The following is a 17529-nucleotide window of genomic DNA, read 5'->3' on the forward strand; positions in this document are numbered from 1 at the left end:
CTCTCTCTCAATTAAAACTTTGTACTTATAGTTTCAATCTTTTTCTTATAAGGACATTAGTACTTTATAAAATCATTACAATTATAGTAATGAGATTGACTTTGTATTCAGATGACATTGCTATAACCGAGTAGATTTTACAAAACACAATTCAACAATAGAAACAAATGGAAGTAGTCAAGTCAAGTGCTATAACGAAAACAGATGAATAAAAGTACATTGCTATCTCTAGCATTTAACCCATTCTGAAATTAAACACTAAAAACTAAGTACCACATCCCAAATTCATCACTCAAAATTGTTCCAAATTAGAAAAAACAAAGTGAAAGTAGCCCCTACACCTTCTTTTCATCCATCCATAGTGGAGGCGAATACCTATATACAACTACCGGACTCACTACCGAATGCTTAGCATCCTTCCATTCAATCGCTCCCGACACCAAATGCACTTTCGGTTGAAGAAACAACCCTTCCACATAAACCGTAAACGACTTTTTCTCATTCAATTTTTGAAAAGTCAAAGTACTCGGGTCAACCCTAACCGTGAGTCCCGGTTGACTCACCACTTCCGCTTTATACGTCGATTCCTGTGTCCCTACATTCTTCACAATCCGCTTAAAGACTCCTGAAAACGTGGTGACATTCGTTTCAAGTTGCAAATGGATGGAGGGGTAGTTTAGTCCATCTGCACCTTTGGTTGGTTTAAAATTCTTGCAATCATATTGTTGGTTTCCACCAATGAGTATGCCAAGAGTTGTGGTGTTGTAGCCAGTAGTACATAAGTATCGAATGTAGCCACTTGTGTTGATGTCGTATACAAGACCCGGGTCTCTTGCTTTTTTAAGGTTTATTAGACCCGATCCATATGCCAATTCCATGTCTTCTTTGTTCATCTTCATTGGTGTTGCTGTTGTCATGAGAGCTGATTTGATTGCAGCAGGGGACCAAGTCGGGTGAAATGATTTGACATAGGCGGCTGCTGCCGCCACATGAGGAGCCGCCATTGATGTTCCGGAAGCTATCTTGAAATCCACATATCGTCTGTCATAATTTCTATCACCTGTCATGCTTGCTAGTCTTGAATATGCAGCCAATATCCCCAATCCAGGTGCAGCAATATCAGGCTGTGTACATCAATTTTTATTATTTGTGATTACAACATTGTAGTTTTAGAGAGAGAGAAAGAGACCTTAAGAATGTTGGGAGTTATCACTTGTGGTCCTCTTGAAGAGAAAGATGCAATGAATGGTGCATTAGCAATCTTAATGGCTCTTGATTTTTGTATTATTGCAACCGACATTCTGTGATATATAAAATTTTAAAAGTATATTGTGAAATTGTAAAAAAATGAATGTATGATGCTATAAGATAATGAAATGAAAGTATGTTGTTATTTCTTACGTGGTGGAGTTGATGTAGGAATCAATGTTTTTTCCCTCCATGAGATTTACTGAAGTTCCAGGGATCACAAAAGAAGAAGGTGTATCGTAATGTGTCTCTCGGGACACAATTAAACCCGCCACATGTTTGTCATAAAGTGTGTGATCTTGCTCGCCTTTCCCCAAACAAAAGACGATTTTACCCTTTATCATCTCATCTGATAAAGATCCATAGTCGCAAGCACTACAAATGATCCCATATTTTAAACATATGTATACATAATCATTCATGCAATCCACAAACATTCTACTTAGATTTTTTTTTTTTTTCTATAATAGCATTGTACTCAATGTATAATGTGGTAATAAGGAAAAGTTGAAACTAAAATGCTATAATTAAGTATATTTTTTCAAATCACAAGGGCTCAATAAGTTTTTTTTTTTTTTTTTTTTTTTTTTTTGAAATAACAGTATTATAATAGAAAGAAATTTAAGTACATAAATATAGGAAAGTAGGTTGTTATTTCAAGCATTTAGCCCAAAACAAAATGCAGATACCTTGCGTTTCTGTATGATTCGGTGGTGTTGGCTGCAAGGGCACCACTTATTAACGGATACATCTTCTTCCTCAATGAAAATGTATTTACAGAAATTCCCTATAAACACCATTTCCGAATGTTATTATAAGCAATAGTAGCATTTCTGTTGAATTTATGTGTGTGTGTGTGTGAGAGAGAGAGAGAGAGAGAGTAACCATGATGTTTTCACCGTTTCCCAACTTAACATCAGCCACAAACTGCCGATCGGTACTTGAAGCAGCTACGGTTGTTATCCACGGCGCTGTGTTTTGTACTGTGAGCTGATATGGACCGTCGTTACCACCGGAGCAAGCGGTGAAGATCCCCTTCTTCATTGCGTGAAAAGCCCCAATCGCCATTGAATCCTGGAAGAATTTCTTAGGTGATCCACCAATGGACACTGAAATTACATCCACCCCATCGGCGATTGCCATGTCGAATCCGGCTAACAGATCCATATCCGAACAACCACCGCCCCAACATACTTTGTAAGCTGCTATGCGAGCCGAGGGCACCCCACCTCGAGCTGTGCCTCTCGCAATACCGTACACGCTTGCACCCCTCACCGGAACACCCGCCGCCGTGGAAGCTGTGTGCGTTCCATGGCCTTCGTTATCCACCGGTGATAGTTTCGGGTCGTGCTTACTTGCGATGTAGGAATATTGTGCGCCTATCAATTTACTGTTGAATTTTCAAAAAAAAATATACATACAAGTTAAAATGAAGGTTATATGTTAAAACTTAAAAATAACAATTTATTTTTGTTTATTTTTCTTTACAGAATTTTATTTCAAAATTTTTATTATAGTATTATAATTTATGAAATCAAAAGCAAAATGGGGTTTAGAAAAAAATTGTTTTGATTAATTAATATCGTAACAATGGTAAAAAATTCCATAGTTTAGCAAAATTTGTTTATAGATATAAACGATGTAAGATCCATATTCTTTTTTATTGTTAAAATAATAATAAAATGGTTAATTGGTTTGCAGTTTTATAACAATCACTTTCAAATAATTTATTAACATTTTCAATTAAGTTAAAAGAAAACAATTAAATTATCACAATACGCTTATTTAAATTAATAGAGTAAATTAGTAGAATGGGGCTTATGATTTGGAGTAATTTGAATGTTTGATTTCTAACTTTTTTTTTTTAACTCCGAAATTTTTTATTATTTGTTTTTTTTATTCGTTTGGTCCATGTCTTATCTAAAAAGACTATTTTACCATTGATTTTTAATTTATTTAAATAAACACAACCTTAATGTCACTTTCGCCTCACTTTACATTACATTAACTACCTCACCTTATTTAGATAAATTAAAAAATTAATGAAAAATTAGTCTTTTTAAGTAAATAGGGATCAAGCGTGCAACAAAAACAAATTATAAGGACATTTCGAATTAAAATGTTAAGTTAGGAACCAAACGTACAAATTATCCCAAAACATAGGGACCATTCGTCTAATTTACTCAAATTAATAAGTTACTTTTTTTAGTTCACTCCGTCCAAAATCTTAAAAACTATCTATTAACGATACAAATGATGATTGATAATAAATTAATAAATAAGCAATCTCAAAACCCCCATAATATCATTTGGTAAATTTATTAGCAAGTATAATTAGAAAAAAAAATGAAAGGATAGTAAATTTATTTAAAATTATAATACCTAATAAGTAAGAAAAAAAATAAGTATAATATGGCAAGAGAGAAAACAAAGTATAGGTGTTAATTATAATAGAACCAGTGAAAGAAGTTATACTTGTTGCAACCAGTAAAATTGCCACCCAAGAAGCATTTACCCCTCCATTTTGTAGGAGGAGGACCGTAGCCTTTGTCATTGAAGCTAGGGGATTCCGGCCAAATCCCTGAATAAAATAAGTCACTCAATCAAGATTCCTTTTATATAAAAGGATTCTTTTTATTACAAAGAATCATCACCTGTATCAAGAACGCCAATAATTAGATCGCTTTCGGCTGTTATGTTTCTTTGTGTACTCCTTAGTGGCAATCCGATAAAATCCCATGATCTGGTTGTGTGAAGCGGTCGTATGGTGTTTGGGAACACTGATAAGACTCCTTCTTTCTCTGCAACACAATCAAAACCCTTAGAAAAACACCATATTTATAATCTTCTCTAAGAGGCATATTTTGATTGTGATGAGTGATTTACGTGAGAGTAGATTTGCTTCATGAGGTAGTAGATTTGCCACAAATCCATTAAAGCTCCTTCCATAACTATGCAACTTGGAATCTCTTGCTAATATTTCACTGCAAATTAAAACGGGAATTTCATTGTAACAAAAATACTCGTATTAAATAATAATAACTAGGAACTTACTCTCCAATGGTCTCTGAAAGAAGACTATGGTGATGATCAACGATAGATGTCATTGTCCTCGTTACAGGAGAAGCTCCCATGTATACTATGTATGGCTACAACAACATTTATGAATTATGAATTATGACAACACAACGCATCAAGTTCATGCATTTTTCCAATATAGATAACAAAAAAAAAATCAAAAGCACGATGTAATGAAGAATGTTTCTCGAGTCGCTGTGACTTGCTTAAAAACTTAAGAATCAGTGCATGCAGTCGGATGGATATGTCTGAATAAAGAAACGGAAAGGGCTTTAGGGTGTTGAAATTTAGTATACCTTTCTTTCATTTTGATCAGATGGATGAGGAAGGGCTATGGCGACAAGACATATATAGAAGAAGATTAAGATATGAAATATTTTGGATCTTCCCATTGATTTGTTGTTCTCTCTGTCTTTAGTTCTCTAACTTGATGAAATTTGAACTTTAGTTTGGGTAGCGTATATATATGCATAAATATCGAGTATGTGTTGCCTTTCATACAACTGAAATGCCTCCATGTTTCACTCCAATTAGGAGAAGACTGAGTATTACAAGGCTTTAAATGTGGATCTTTAGAGTGGCTACTACCACTTATTAGCGGATACATGTTCTTCCTCAATGAAAATGTATTTACTCCAATTCCCTATGAACACCATTTCTGATGGTTATTATAAGCAACAACATTTCTGTAGAGTTTCTGTGCGCGCGCGCGTGTGTGTGTGTGTGAGAGAGAGAGAGAGAGAGAGAGAGAGAGAGAGAGAGAGAGAGAGAGAGAGAGAGAGAGAGAGAGAGAGAGAGAGAGAGAGAGAGAGAGAGAGAGAGAGAGAATGATGCTTTGTATTGTGAGCTGATATGACAGTCGTTCCCACAAGAGCAAGCAGTGTGATCCCCTTCTTCATTGCGTGAAAAACCCAAATTGTCATTGAATCCTGGAAGAATATCATAGGAGAACCACCGATCAACTCTGAAATTACATATACCCCATCGATGGTTGCCATGCATGTTGAATCCCGCTAACAAATCCATATCCAAAGAAAAAACGAAAATACCTACGGCAAGATCCGTAGGTATTCCGTAGGTATGCCGGTTTACCTACGGAATTGTGACGAAATGGGTGTCATAGCATAATTGCTCGTGGGTAATTTTTAGCGACGGAATTGCGACATATTTCCGACGGAATTCCGACGGCCATATTCCGTAGGTAAATTACCGACGGAATACCTACGGCGAGAAATTGCGACGGAATTGCGATGGAATATCGACGACGGACACTTATCTACAGATTACCGATGGAATTCATTTGCGACGACATTGCGACGGAATACCTACGGAAAAAAATACCGACAGAATTGTGACAGATTACCTAGTAATTCCCTTTTGACTAGTATGGACTTATTTACCGACGGACGTGCTTACCGACGACATTTCCGTTGGTATTCCGTCGGTAATAGTCATTTTATTTAATTATTAAATTTAAATATAAAATATTTCCAGTTTTTTTTTTTTTTTTTTTTTTTTTTTTTTTTTTTTTTGTGTCAAATATGCAAGATAAGTAAACATAAACATAATAACACTACAATTAAGGTTTCAAAATACACAAAAAGTGTTCCAAATACACCAAGTTTGCAAAATAAGTGGACACATTCATTTGTTCCATTGTCACAACATTCATACCAACTAAAAATTAACAAACATTCATTCCAAATACCAACATGCATAACTTATACACCATCCTCGGGTGGAGTATGAGGGGGATCATTGGCTTGATTTGTTGTACCATTTGTTCTTGCAATTGTCGCATGTTAGAAACTTCTTCACGTAGCCTATCAACCTAAAAAATGATAATAACAATGTACTTTAATTTATTATAACAAAATAGCAATGTACTTTTGTTTTTAATCAATTGTATCCATAATAACAAAATACTACTTAACTTGTAAACCATAATAACAATGTACTTTTGTTTTAATATCAATGTAATCCATAAGCACAACAAACCACCTAACTTTTAAACCATAATAACAATGTACTTTTGTTTTTAATCAATTTTATCTATAATAACAACATACCTTTTCTTGTGTGTTGTTGTTGGATTGGGTGGACCGGGTAGATTCGGAAGATGTTATCCCAGAAACCAAAAAATTGGCATCCGATGCTCCTATACCATAGATATGACCCTTCTTTTTTCCTCCTGTTCTCCGAATTTGGCTTTCAACCCATACCTGCGCATTGTGCCTATGGTTTGTCGAGTCTTCTCCATATTTCATCACTAACCCCTCTAGATATGCATCCTACAATTTACCAAAACAACACCCTTGTCATATACAAAAAATTGAGATAGTCAATATAAAAAAAATAATTTACTTTTGCATCTTTGGATGTTTCAGAGCAATATTCTATATTTTCACTTTCTCCCTTGAAATATCTTTTCTTCGACTCACTGGTGCCATGTGTCTTCACGTATAGATCACAAAATTCGGGATCTTTACCCAGCTGTGCTTTCTACATAAAAGACAAAGTATAATTAATGCAGTCAGTGAAAAACAAGAATAATAAATTTTACAATTATGATACCAACCAATCTACGACGGTGCTCGGCATATCCTATGCTACCAGTCGTATGCCTTGATGTCTTCCCAGTGGAATCAGGGGTGTTCCGGTTCGTCTGAGCAGCATCTGACAACTTTTTCCATTTCTCTGTACTCCAATGCTATTAAAAGAAATATATATTTAATAATATAATAAGTAATAAAAATCAACAAAATAAAACAATAATATATTGTATTTCTTACGTCACACAAGCGTGGCCAAACGGACTCTGGTACCATCTGGGGACGATATTGATACATCTCTGGAAAGTATTTAGAAAAATCTTTTTTAAATGGTAACCCATCACGTCATGCCATTCTAGCAGATAACTTCCTCAAATCCCTCATCCGGTCCCTGTATCTTTCCTTGAGGACATTATTGAATGTTGTATATATCGCCTCATTCTCTGTTGTGTACCACCTATATTTTGTCTATAAAAAAAGTGTAACAGCCCGGAATTTCAAGTATTGTAATAATTATGTTTCTGGGGTGTTTTAAGAGGGGACTCGGCGAGTTGGAGCCTAGACTCGCCGAGTAGGATCGCAGACTGGGTCGCGGGTTCGCGACTGGACTCGACGAGTCCAGATATGGACTCGGCGAGTCTGCGCTGTTTAGCGAAAACCCTAACCGTTCAGGTTTGGGACGTATAAGAGGCACTTATTGGCCGTCATTGTTCATTTTAGCCTTCTGAGAAGAACCCTAAATCGATTGGGTGCATCTGGAGCAAAGTTTAAGGGCCATTGTTGATCTTGGAAGAGTTGTTGTGCAAGGAAGAGAAGGGCTTGGCTAAAGGAACAGCAAGGGAGTCACGTTCTGAGGATTTGGGGAAACAGAGGGCACATTATTCAGGTAAGAATTCGAGTTATGCTCTGCTATTTTGATGTGATTATGGAATTAGGGTTTATGGAACCCTTTTTGTGAATAGATTGAATGTTACCCTAGTCCCCTAAGCGATTGTAACCCTGTATTGGGACCTTTGGAGGTCCAGAATGTCCCATGCCTGTGCATTTCGGGAATTGATGAAGGCTTTGGATTGGAATCCTTATGCCTTAGGTCAAAATGTGAATTATGAATCATGGGGTGTATCATGAGCACTGAAATGAGGACCTTATGTGATGAATCAGATTAGAAAGGCCAGACCTATGAGTGGTCGGAGCAGTTTTGGCCTTAGGAAGCAGTTTGAGTGGTTGCATGGCATGGACTCGCCGAGTCCGATGAACAGACTCGGCGAGTAGCTTGAAGATTTACTGGGACTCGTCGAGTCGTTCTTCAGACTCGGCGAGTTGAGTCGGGGTGGCCCCGCGATTCTTCCAGGAGGAACTCGTCGAGTAAAAAGGGGATACTCGACGTGTAGAAAGGGTGTCTTAAGGAATCGGTGAGTTAAGGGCGAGTGGACTCAGAGTCGTTGAACTCGGCGAGTCTTGGGGTGACTCGGCGAGTTAGATCGCGGGTTGAGTGAAGTTCTGAGTATGGGGACTCGGCGAGTCATAGGGTTGACTCGGCGAGTAGGGTCAGTTAGGGGTTGACTTTGACCTTGTCTTTGACCAAGGATTTACCAGTGGTTCCAGGGGTATTTTGGTAATTGTTGTTATTGTTTGAGTTCAGTGCATTGGTGACTGTCCAGAGGTGGAGATCGTATCAGTGATCGGAGCAGCTTGAGCTATCTGTTCAGTCGACAGTTTCGAGGTGAGTTATCCTCACTATATCGCTAGGGTTTATGGCACCAAGGCCGACCCTTTTTACCGGATGGAAATCCGGGTAGTTGTCATTATATGTTACAGGCCGGAAGGCATTATATGTTACAGGCCGGAAGGCATTACTATGTGGACCGGAAGGTCATGGCCTGGAAAGGCGTATGTATGCATTTAGTATGTTGACTGATTCATAGGGTAATGTTATGATAGTGACCGGCTAGACCGGTATCTTGTTAGAGTAATGCTATGATATGTAATCTGTTGATCGATTGTTGTCTATGAACTGCTATATGATTATTCGTTATGTTGTATATGCATTTTATGCTTATGGGCTGGAAGGCAATATATGTTATGGGCCGGAAGGCAATATGTTATGGGCCGGAAGGCGATTATGTTGTGTGATGGACTGGAAGGTCGGCGTGGGTAGGACCGGAAGGTTTACCCAGCAGGGACGGAAGTCCCCTGAGACACATGGACCGGAAGGTCAGGGCCTGGAAAGGCGTATATGTGGTTGGTATTCTGGGGGTATCTCACTAAGCTTTCGGGCTTACAGTTGTGGTTTTATGTTTCAGGTTCTCAAGAGTCTGTGGCAAGGCAAAGGCGTGATCGTACCGTTCCACGCGTTGGTGTTTTATGATATGAACCTGGGAAATTACTCTGTTTAATAATGTATTGAAAACCTTTTTGCAACCATGTTAATAAAATGGGTGATTTTGAAAAGTTTTAATTGTTTTGAAATTTTGGATGTTACAAAAAGTATACTTAAAAATAGAAAGTAAAAAGAAATGAGTTTAAGATACAATAATAAATATTTAATATACTACCCTAAAACGCGCAAACATCTGTTTACGAGTCTTTTCCGTGATGCTCTTATATGTAGGCCACGCATCATCCATACTCTGCCAAAAGAGATCCATAACCACGTTGTGGATAGAATGATCACCAAACCTACAAAAAACTTATATATATATATATATATATATATATATATATATATATATATATATATATATAAGTGTAATTACAACATTAAAAATTAAATATTTAAAAGATGAAAACACTAACTTATCCCCTTCTTTGTGGATAATGGGCAACGATGATTCATCAAAATCACCAGCATTAGAGCCATGATCGCCTGAAATATCTCTGGAGGCGGAGCCATGTGGCGTCAGTGGTGTGTGTGGCATGACCAGTGTATCTGGCGTCGGCATCTCTATGCCTCCACCCTCAAAAAAATAATCCTAAAACCCATCACCACCATGGGTTCTCAATATTGTAGGTGAGGTCTGACAACCCCTTTGTGGGTGGAGGGGTGGGGGCGGGGGTGGGGGTGAGGGCTGGAACCCATAGTCTGTCTGTATAAGTGGAGGTTGGGGCCTATAGCCTATCTGTGAGGGATGTAATCGATGGCTCGTCTGTTGGGGTTGGGGTTGGGGCTGGGACACATAGCCCATCTGTTGAGCCTGGCACATAACCCCAGATAAGTCTGCTAGAGGATCAACCATGTTGGTTTGCGGAGCAATGGCACCTTGACTATTGGAGCCTGCGACTCCAGTGATCATAGGCATGTCGATCGGTGTGAGCAACATCGTATGACGTGGCTCGTCAGTAGAATTAGGGGATGCCCTCCCCCTACGCCCCGTACTGCCAGAAGAAGGGTTGTTCTTCCGACCTTTATCATTCTGTCCATTACCCGACATGCTACATTTAATAGTACAAGAATGGTCAGATATATAATATAAGATTCATAAATCAAGACAAAACAAATGTTTAAAACAACGAGATGTCCATACCAAACTCATTACAAAAACATTGTTTCATTATAAGGTTTAAAAAAGACAATGCTCCTAACATCAACAAATAAAATGCTCCTAACGTAAACAAAAGATAATGCTCCTAATATACGTCCCCATCATCTTCATCTTCAAATTCTTCTTCTGAATAAAACAACTCGTTTCCATAATCTTCGTCTTCAGAACCTTCCTCTTCTTCGTCTTCCTCCCTAGATCCCTCATTCTCGTCATCAGATATCTGCTCATATGTATTTATAGTTGAGGCTAGGCACAATCGTTCTGCACGAGTTACAGTAACAGGTGACTCAAACCGTTCTTCACCCTGAAAGATTTCTTCTGCTTCCATTTCAGCTTCGGTGACTTCAAATACCCCTCTTGGTTTTGTTTTTATAACCGCCCACTTATCTTTCGTCTCATTTGCCATTGAAGGGTATGGTGTATAAAAGACTTGTTCTGCTTCTGATGCCAAACAAAATGGGTCGTCAGTTTGAAGTCGAGAGTTGGTTTTGACATCAATCAACTTGTTTTTGTTGACTATTATACCATCTTTATTATCAAACCAAATACAATTAAACAGAACAACAGTCGAGGGCCCGCTACTATAATACTCAACCTCTAAGATCTCTTGCAATATGCCGTAGTAGTCTGACTCATGTTCATCATTATAAGTCTCCCCTCTCACACATACTCCAAAGTTATCTGTCACACGACCCTCACCGTATTGTTGAGTGTGGAAATTATAACCATTTACAAAATACCCATTATGAAAATGAGCATGTCTCGATGGTTTCTCAGCTATAACGTCTAAGTGTTTAGCACTTCCATCGGGTGTCTTATTCATTACCTAAAATGAAAACATACACACATTGTGTTAGTTAATGATGCGTAAATAATAATTAGTACTAAAGAACTGGTTCTACTTACTTTGTCTTCAAACCATTCAGCAAAGAATTTATCTCTTAAATCTGAAACCAATTCATTTGGATTCATTGTCATGACCAGCTCATAAAACTCGAGGATTTAAGGGTTAACTTCTTTACAATTAAGTAATATGTAGGTGTGTGCCTTCTGAAGGTCTTTATCACTCAAGGGTTTTCGTTTTCCACTTTTTTCATATAATCTTCTTGATGGGACGACAAAGATGCTAAGTGGAGCTTCTCCACTCGAAAACCTATGACTTTGCGGTGCGAAATTTCATGCCTCTCGATTATGGCATGTCTCAATCGTCAGGTCAAAATATAAAGAACAATAGGTAGCAAGTTCATTCACTAGATGTTCATTGATGATTGAACCCTCAACCCTTACTTTGTTCCTGATTCTTCTTCTAATTATGCCCAGTTTCCTATATTTAAAAAGTATGAATGATATCTTAGGAATACCACAAATAACTTTAAAAATGTTGGATATAATACTAAAATAGGGTGATTACCTCTCGTATTGATACATCCATCTGTATTGTACCGGACCACCAACAATAGCTTCATCTGCTAAATGTATGACCAAGTGTTCCATGGAATCAAAGAAGCCAGGAGATAATATTTGCTCCAACTTGCACATGGTTTGAATAATACTACGTTTCATATTGAACAAGTCGCAAACATGCAACGTTTTCGAGCATAAAGTACATAGATATCTCCGATATGACCTCGTATATTTTTGTTGAAACAAACCCTCTTACGGCTAGGGGAAGAAACCGTTGCATAAACACGTGACAGTCGTGGCTTTTGAAACCATAAAAACTATAATCTTTGATGTTTACGCAGTTCCCGATATTAGATGCATACCCGTCAGGAAATTTGAGATTTTTCAACCAAACACATACTTTTTTAACATCTTCCTTTTTCAATGTGTAATCTCCAAGCTTCTTCCGAGTCTTCCTATTGTTTTCCCTGATGGGGTTTAGTATAGGTCGGTCACAATGCATCTCAATATCGTCTCTTGCCTTTATATTGTCTTTGGACTTTGGGGTGCCCATTGAAGTCTGAAACATATTTTCAAAAAAATTCTTCTCGATATGCATCAAATCGAAGTTGTGTCGGATCAACAGGTGACGCCAATATGGAAGCTCCCAAAAGATGCTCTTTTTTACCCAGCTGTGTGTAATACCAAAACCATGAGGTTTTATATAATTTGGGCCATAAGGAGTATCGTTGTATACAATGGGGAAATGTTGGATTTTCTCCCAAATATATTCTCTGGTTGGGTACGAAACAGGCACTTCATGACCCTTCACTTTCTTGCCTTTTAAAAAATTAATTGTATCATTTCGGAATATGTGTCTTTCGGGTAGATGTTTTCTATGACAGTCAAACCAACACAATTTTTGTCCATTGGAAAGTCGGAATGATTCTGTTTGGTGCATGCAATAAGGGCAAGCTAAAGTACCATGCGTGCTCCATCCGGATAGCATTGCATAAGCAGGAAAGTCACTAATTGTCCATAAAAGTAACACCTTCATCTGAAAATTGGTCATTCGATAGGCATCATATGTTTCAATGCCATCTGTGAACAACATCTTCAACTCGTCGATCAAAGGTTGTAAAAAAACATCCAAATTCTGTTCAGGGCTCTTCTTCCCGGGAATGATCAACGGAAGTTGTTTGTACTGATGTTTAAAAGCCAACCAAGGGGGTAGGTTGTAAACAGTGATAAACACCGGCCAACATGAATAGGGAGTTGTGTTTGAATTATTAGGACTAAACCCATCGGTGCACAACCCAAGACGAATGTTGCGCGTCTCTTTTGCAAAATCAGGAAAGGTTCTGTCAAAATGATTCCATGCTTTACCTTCACTGGGATGTATCATCTTTTCTGGATCTACTGGATGATCTGAATGCCAAGTTAAATGTTTGGCTGTCTTCCTTGAATAGAACAGCCTTTGAAGTCTCGGTCCAATCGGCATGTAAGTCAAGACCAAATTAGGAACCTTCCTCCCTTTGTCTTTGTATCTATTTTCGCCACATACTACACAATGATCCAGCTCAACAAACTGACCCCTGAATAGCATGCAATGGTTTATACATACATGAATTCGTTGTGAAGGCAATTTTAGTGGCTTCAACATTTTCTTGGTCTCGTAGAAGCTATTAGGAAGCTTCTCGCCAATTGGTAGAATGTCTTTAACTATCGAAAGTAATCTATCAAATGACGTGTCTGAAATATTAGATTGTGATTTCCAGTCCAATAATCTAGTGGTGGTAGAGAGTGTGGAAGATTTTGTACACCCGTCCCATAAAGGCTCACTAGCTTGTTTCAAAATTTTATAAAAATTTTGGGCTTCAAGATTTGGGTGTTGTGGTGTTTGTTGATAATAAGAAGCTTCGGTTGGTGCATGCTTTCGATAACCATCTCCTTGTATCTACGATAATCATCAAAACCGCCATTGATGTGTTGAGTCGTTTCAGGATTTGAACTTTGACCCATGTGTTGAAGTGGTATTGGGTTCGAACATTGACCAACCTCTTGTAATGAATACATTTCGCCATGTAAATACCATAGTGAATAACTATTCATGAATCCTCGGCTAATAAGATGGTTAAATACCAATTATCGAGAGAGGTAATAAATATTTTTGCTATTCGCACATGGACATCTAATTTCTAAAACTTCCACCCCATCCCTAATAATACGTTGGATGTTTGTTGCGTTCGAGTAAGCAAAATCCAAAAAAAATTGACATAATGTGGCCATTGGGTATTAAACAAACGATTACTATCAAGTCTCTTCGTGTACATCCATTCTTTGTTAGACAACATTTCAATCTACAACTACTAATATACAAGTGTTAGAACTCCAAACTAAACATGATAGAAATATAACATGCCATTTAATCTAACATATAATCTAAAATCGAAACAATCAACAATTTTAGTCTTATAATAAAAAAATGTCCTTGTTCGTTTATGTTTGGTTCGTTTAGGGATCTAATAAAAAAATCAAATAATTCATTGAATATATTGAAAAATATCCACAACCACAAAAATGTTATTCAATGTAATTGCAATTCCTATGGAGCAGGCCCCTAAACCTTTGAGGTTTTAAACACTATAAGTGACACTATTGTTTATGATCGGATTAGCAGTTGTAAATACAAACACAACAGTACATTTTTGTTGTCCATTCACAATGGAAACTGCAACTAAAAATGAAGAAAAAAAAACCTTATTTTACTTGCTCTTTCTAATAGGAATTATAGGAGTCTGGAGGAGTTCACATAAATCCATATATGCATTCATGAATCATGCCCACTAAACCATCCATTATAGACCACCTATACATCCATACTACTATAAACTCTTATAAGAAAAATAAAAATTTAACTTTTTCCATTGATATATAATTGGAAGGTAGAGGAGTTCATCAAACCCTTAAAAGGGGAGAATGAAAATGAGAAGAAAACTGAGAGAACCAAGATTCTGCTTTCAAACAAGGAGTGATGCTGATGTTCTTGACGATGGTTATAAATACAGGAAATATTTTGGGGGATTAAAATAGATGCATTGAAGTTAACACTTTTTCCAAATTTTCGTACGAAGGGATAAAAGCTTCGTTAGTTTTGAAGACAAATGGAAAAGTTTCGTATGTAGTCCCTATAATTTCGAGTGTTTAGCAGTCTTTGCCCAAATTCGAAAATGAACTGTTTTTGTTGAGAATTTGAAGAATATGCATTTTAAGCCCCTGCAGTTTATGCAAATTGACACTTTCTACCCAGCTTTGGAAAAGGGGGAGAGTTTTGCATTTTTGGCTGTTTTGGGCGCACCGGGTCACTGTAGAATTTTGAAATTGACAATTTCTACCAATTTTTGAGAAATTTTGTCAAAGGCGGTCTGTAAACAAAGCTAAAATTGAATACTTTTTGGGTTTTCCGGATTAAAGCACAAAATTTATGCCACATGTTAAGGGGGAGTTTTGACACGAAAAATTCTGAATAGAGCACACTCTCTTTCCTTGAAGGTTTTATAATCAAATTTCGATTATAAAAAGGTGGAGAAATTTATATGGAAATTCGAACTTGAATTTTTCATATTACGCAGATTTGAAGACCGAAGTGACCTTGAATTTTTGAAGCTTACGAAATGATGCAATTAGAAGTTCGGAAGTGATTTATTTTCGAAATGGGGTTGGTTTTATTGAAGATTTTTGGGGTGTATTTTTATGCTCAACTTTTGGTGATCAATTTGGAGTTTGAGAAGCTCGTGATCATTCGTTGATGCTCGGGTTGTATGGTCTCACATCCTAGAGCCCAAATTGAAGAATCATGGAAGAATTGAAGAATAAAGTTTGTTTTGACATGTGTCACCTTTGAGGCTCGGATCGCATAGTTGCTCGATTTTGGAAGATTTGAAGTGGGTCATCAATTCCTAACTTTGAGGGGGAGAATGTTGGGGTGCAAAGTTATTCATGTTTGACTTTGTAATGTGTTGACTTTTGTAAAACCCACTTGCATGTGGTGCATTAGCCTTTTGACCCATTAGCTAGAGAGAGTGAGAGAGAGACATGTAAACACATCTATATAAGGTGGGTTTAGTCCACTTGTAGAGGTGTGCTTGAGAGGTGTAAAAGTGAGTGTGTAAGTGTGTGTTATTTATGTAGATGTAGATCTATGTCCCTTTTTGTAACACCATACATATTAAATACATCTCTTGAACACCCAAATCACCATATTCATTGAGCAATCTTTAATTCCGCATGCCAAACCATGTTCTTATGTCACTACAGTTAATGGTGGGAACATATAAATGTGGTAAAAGTGAAATCTCAAAGGTCTTGCCTTAAATTATTTAAAAATAAGGGGTTTCCATAGATCATACTGCACATATGAGCTAGAACCTATTTCCCCCGATTTCATTTTTGTTGGGTACACACGAAAAAAGTATTTGAATTGTGATAATCTGTTTTAGGGTTTAATCCTTTATTCTATGGTAAGATATGAGTAATGAAACATTCTTGAAACTTTTAAGTAGAATTACGCTTTTTTGTATTTTAAAAGTAATAAAAAGGATGACACAAGGGTTTTGTCTAACCCTGTTGCAACACAAATTGACATTCCTACTATATGTAGATGTTTGACTAAACGGATTCATCATCTTCGACCCAAAACCCCTCTTATCATAGTGGTAATTTTGTAATTTTATGAAGCTATTTTAACTTTAATTGAATGAACATGGTAGGATGAAACCTTCATAGGTCACAAACAAAAGAATCCAAATGTTGCTAACTTTAATTGATTTCTTATTGTCTGCTACGAAGAGGAAAGTGAATAGAAATTTGTCCAGATACATCTTCACACATGTTTCTTCTGTTAGAAATAGGGGATGAACAGATTGCTTGGATTCTCTGAAAGTCGTGATTCGCTATCAAATTGAAGTATTTCGATGGTACAGATCGAACACTCAATTGGATGAAATTCAGAGAACGAAATCAGAGAATGTATGTGAAAATGTTCTTCAAGAAGATGTATCAGAAAATGACAAAAAAAAAACGGTTATATAATTCATGTCTGAAAACTATCACAAAACAATTACAAACTGTCATCAAAACTACCCCTTAGACCCCGCCAGCCAGGGGCTGCCGCCCCTTGGACCCCGCTCCTAGGGGCGCTGCCCCCGGACCCCCGTTTGTGTAACGTCCTCAATTCTGAGTGAAGATTGGAAGAGAAGAGGAAGGCTAGATCCAAAGGAGAAGAAGGGAAACAAGATCTTGCATCCATTTCAGAGTCATTTGAGCCGGGGAGATATCGGAGCAGCAGCAGACAGTTTTCAGAGCAGTTCATTTACCAGCCAGCGTAAGAGGTGAGTTTCCTTCCTGTAGGAACGGGTCTAAGGCCACAATGCCGGCCTGTTTAGTTAACAATAGTTTCCGGACTTCGGGCTGATGCAATAGTTAGTATGTTTGATGCCTTCGTGGATCAGACAGGTTTTGCGTGTTATGTGTTTCGGGTACGACCCGACTCAGTATGCAGTCTATGTTGTTATGCTAGTTGATATGTGTATGTTATGCTGTGTTCAGTAGTTCCGGACTTCGGTCTGATGCAGTTAGTTTCGGGCTTCGGTCCTATGCAGTTAGTTCCGGACTTCGGTCCGATGCAGTGGGCAGGGCCCTGGTTAGTTCCGGACTTCGGTCCGACG

General features: G+C 37.6%; 2 protein-coding genes across 2 annotated transcripts; both read right to left on the bottom strand.

The window, feature by feature from the left end:
• Nucleotides 1-174: 174 nt before the first annotated feature.
• Nucleotides 175-4755, bottom strand: LOC145056684 (Subtilisin-like serine endopeptidase family protein). Its single transcript, XM_079004391.1, has 10 exons — nt 4623-4755; nt 4303-4397; nt 4135-4232; nt 3903-4049; nt 3724-3829; nt 2134-2638; nt 1938-2035; nt 1402-1623; nt 1190-1301; nt 175-1124 (listed from the first exon to the last, which is right to left on the bottom strand). Exons 1-10 carry the CDS (start codon nt 4716-4718, stop codon nt 336-338), a joined length of 2268 nt encoding a protein of 755 aa, XP_078860517.1. The 5' UTR covers nt 4719-4755; the 3' UTR covers nt 175-335.
• Nucleotides 4756-11596: 6841 nt separating this feature from the next.
• Nucleotides 11597-13887, bottom strand: LOC145060079 (uncharacterized). Its single transcript, XM_079007806.1, has 4 exons — nt 13748-13887; nt 12073-13644; nt 11832-11972; nt 11597-11744 (listed from the first exon to the last, which is right to left on the bottom strand). Exons 1-4 carry the CDS (start codon nt 13885-13887, stop codon nt 11597-11599), a joined length of 2001 nt encoding a protein of 666 aa, XP_078863932.1.
• Nucleotides 13888-17529: the final 3642 nt, after the last annotated feature.

This window comes from Lactuca serriola, chromosome 6 (assembly GCF_051521515.1).
Source record: "Lactuca serriola cultivar US96UC23 chromosome 6, Lser_US96UC23_V15, whole genome shotgun sequence".
NCBI lineage: Eukaryota > Viridiplantae > Streptophyta > Magnoliopsida > Asterales > Asteraceae > Lactuca > Lactuca serriola.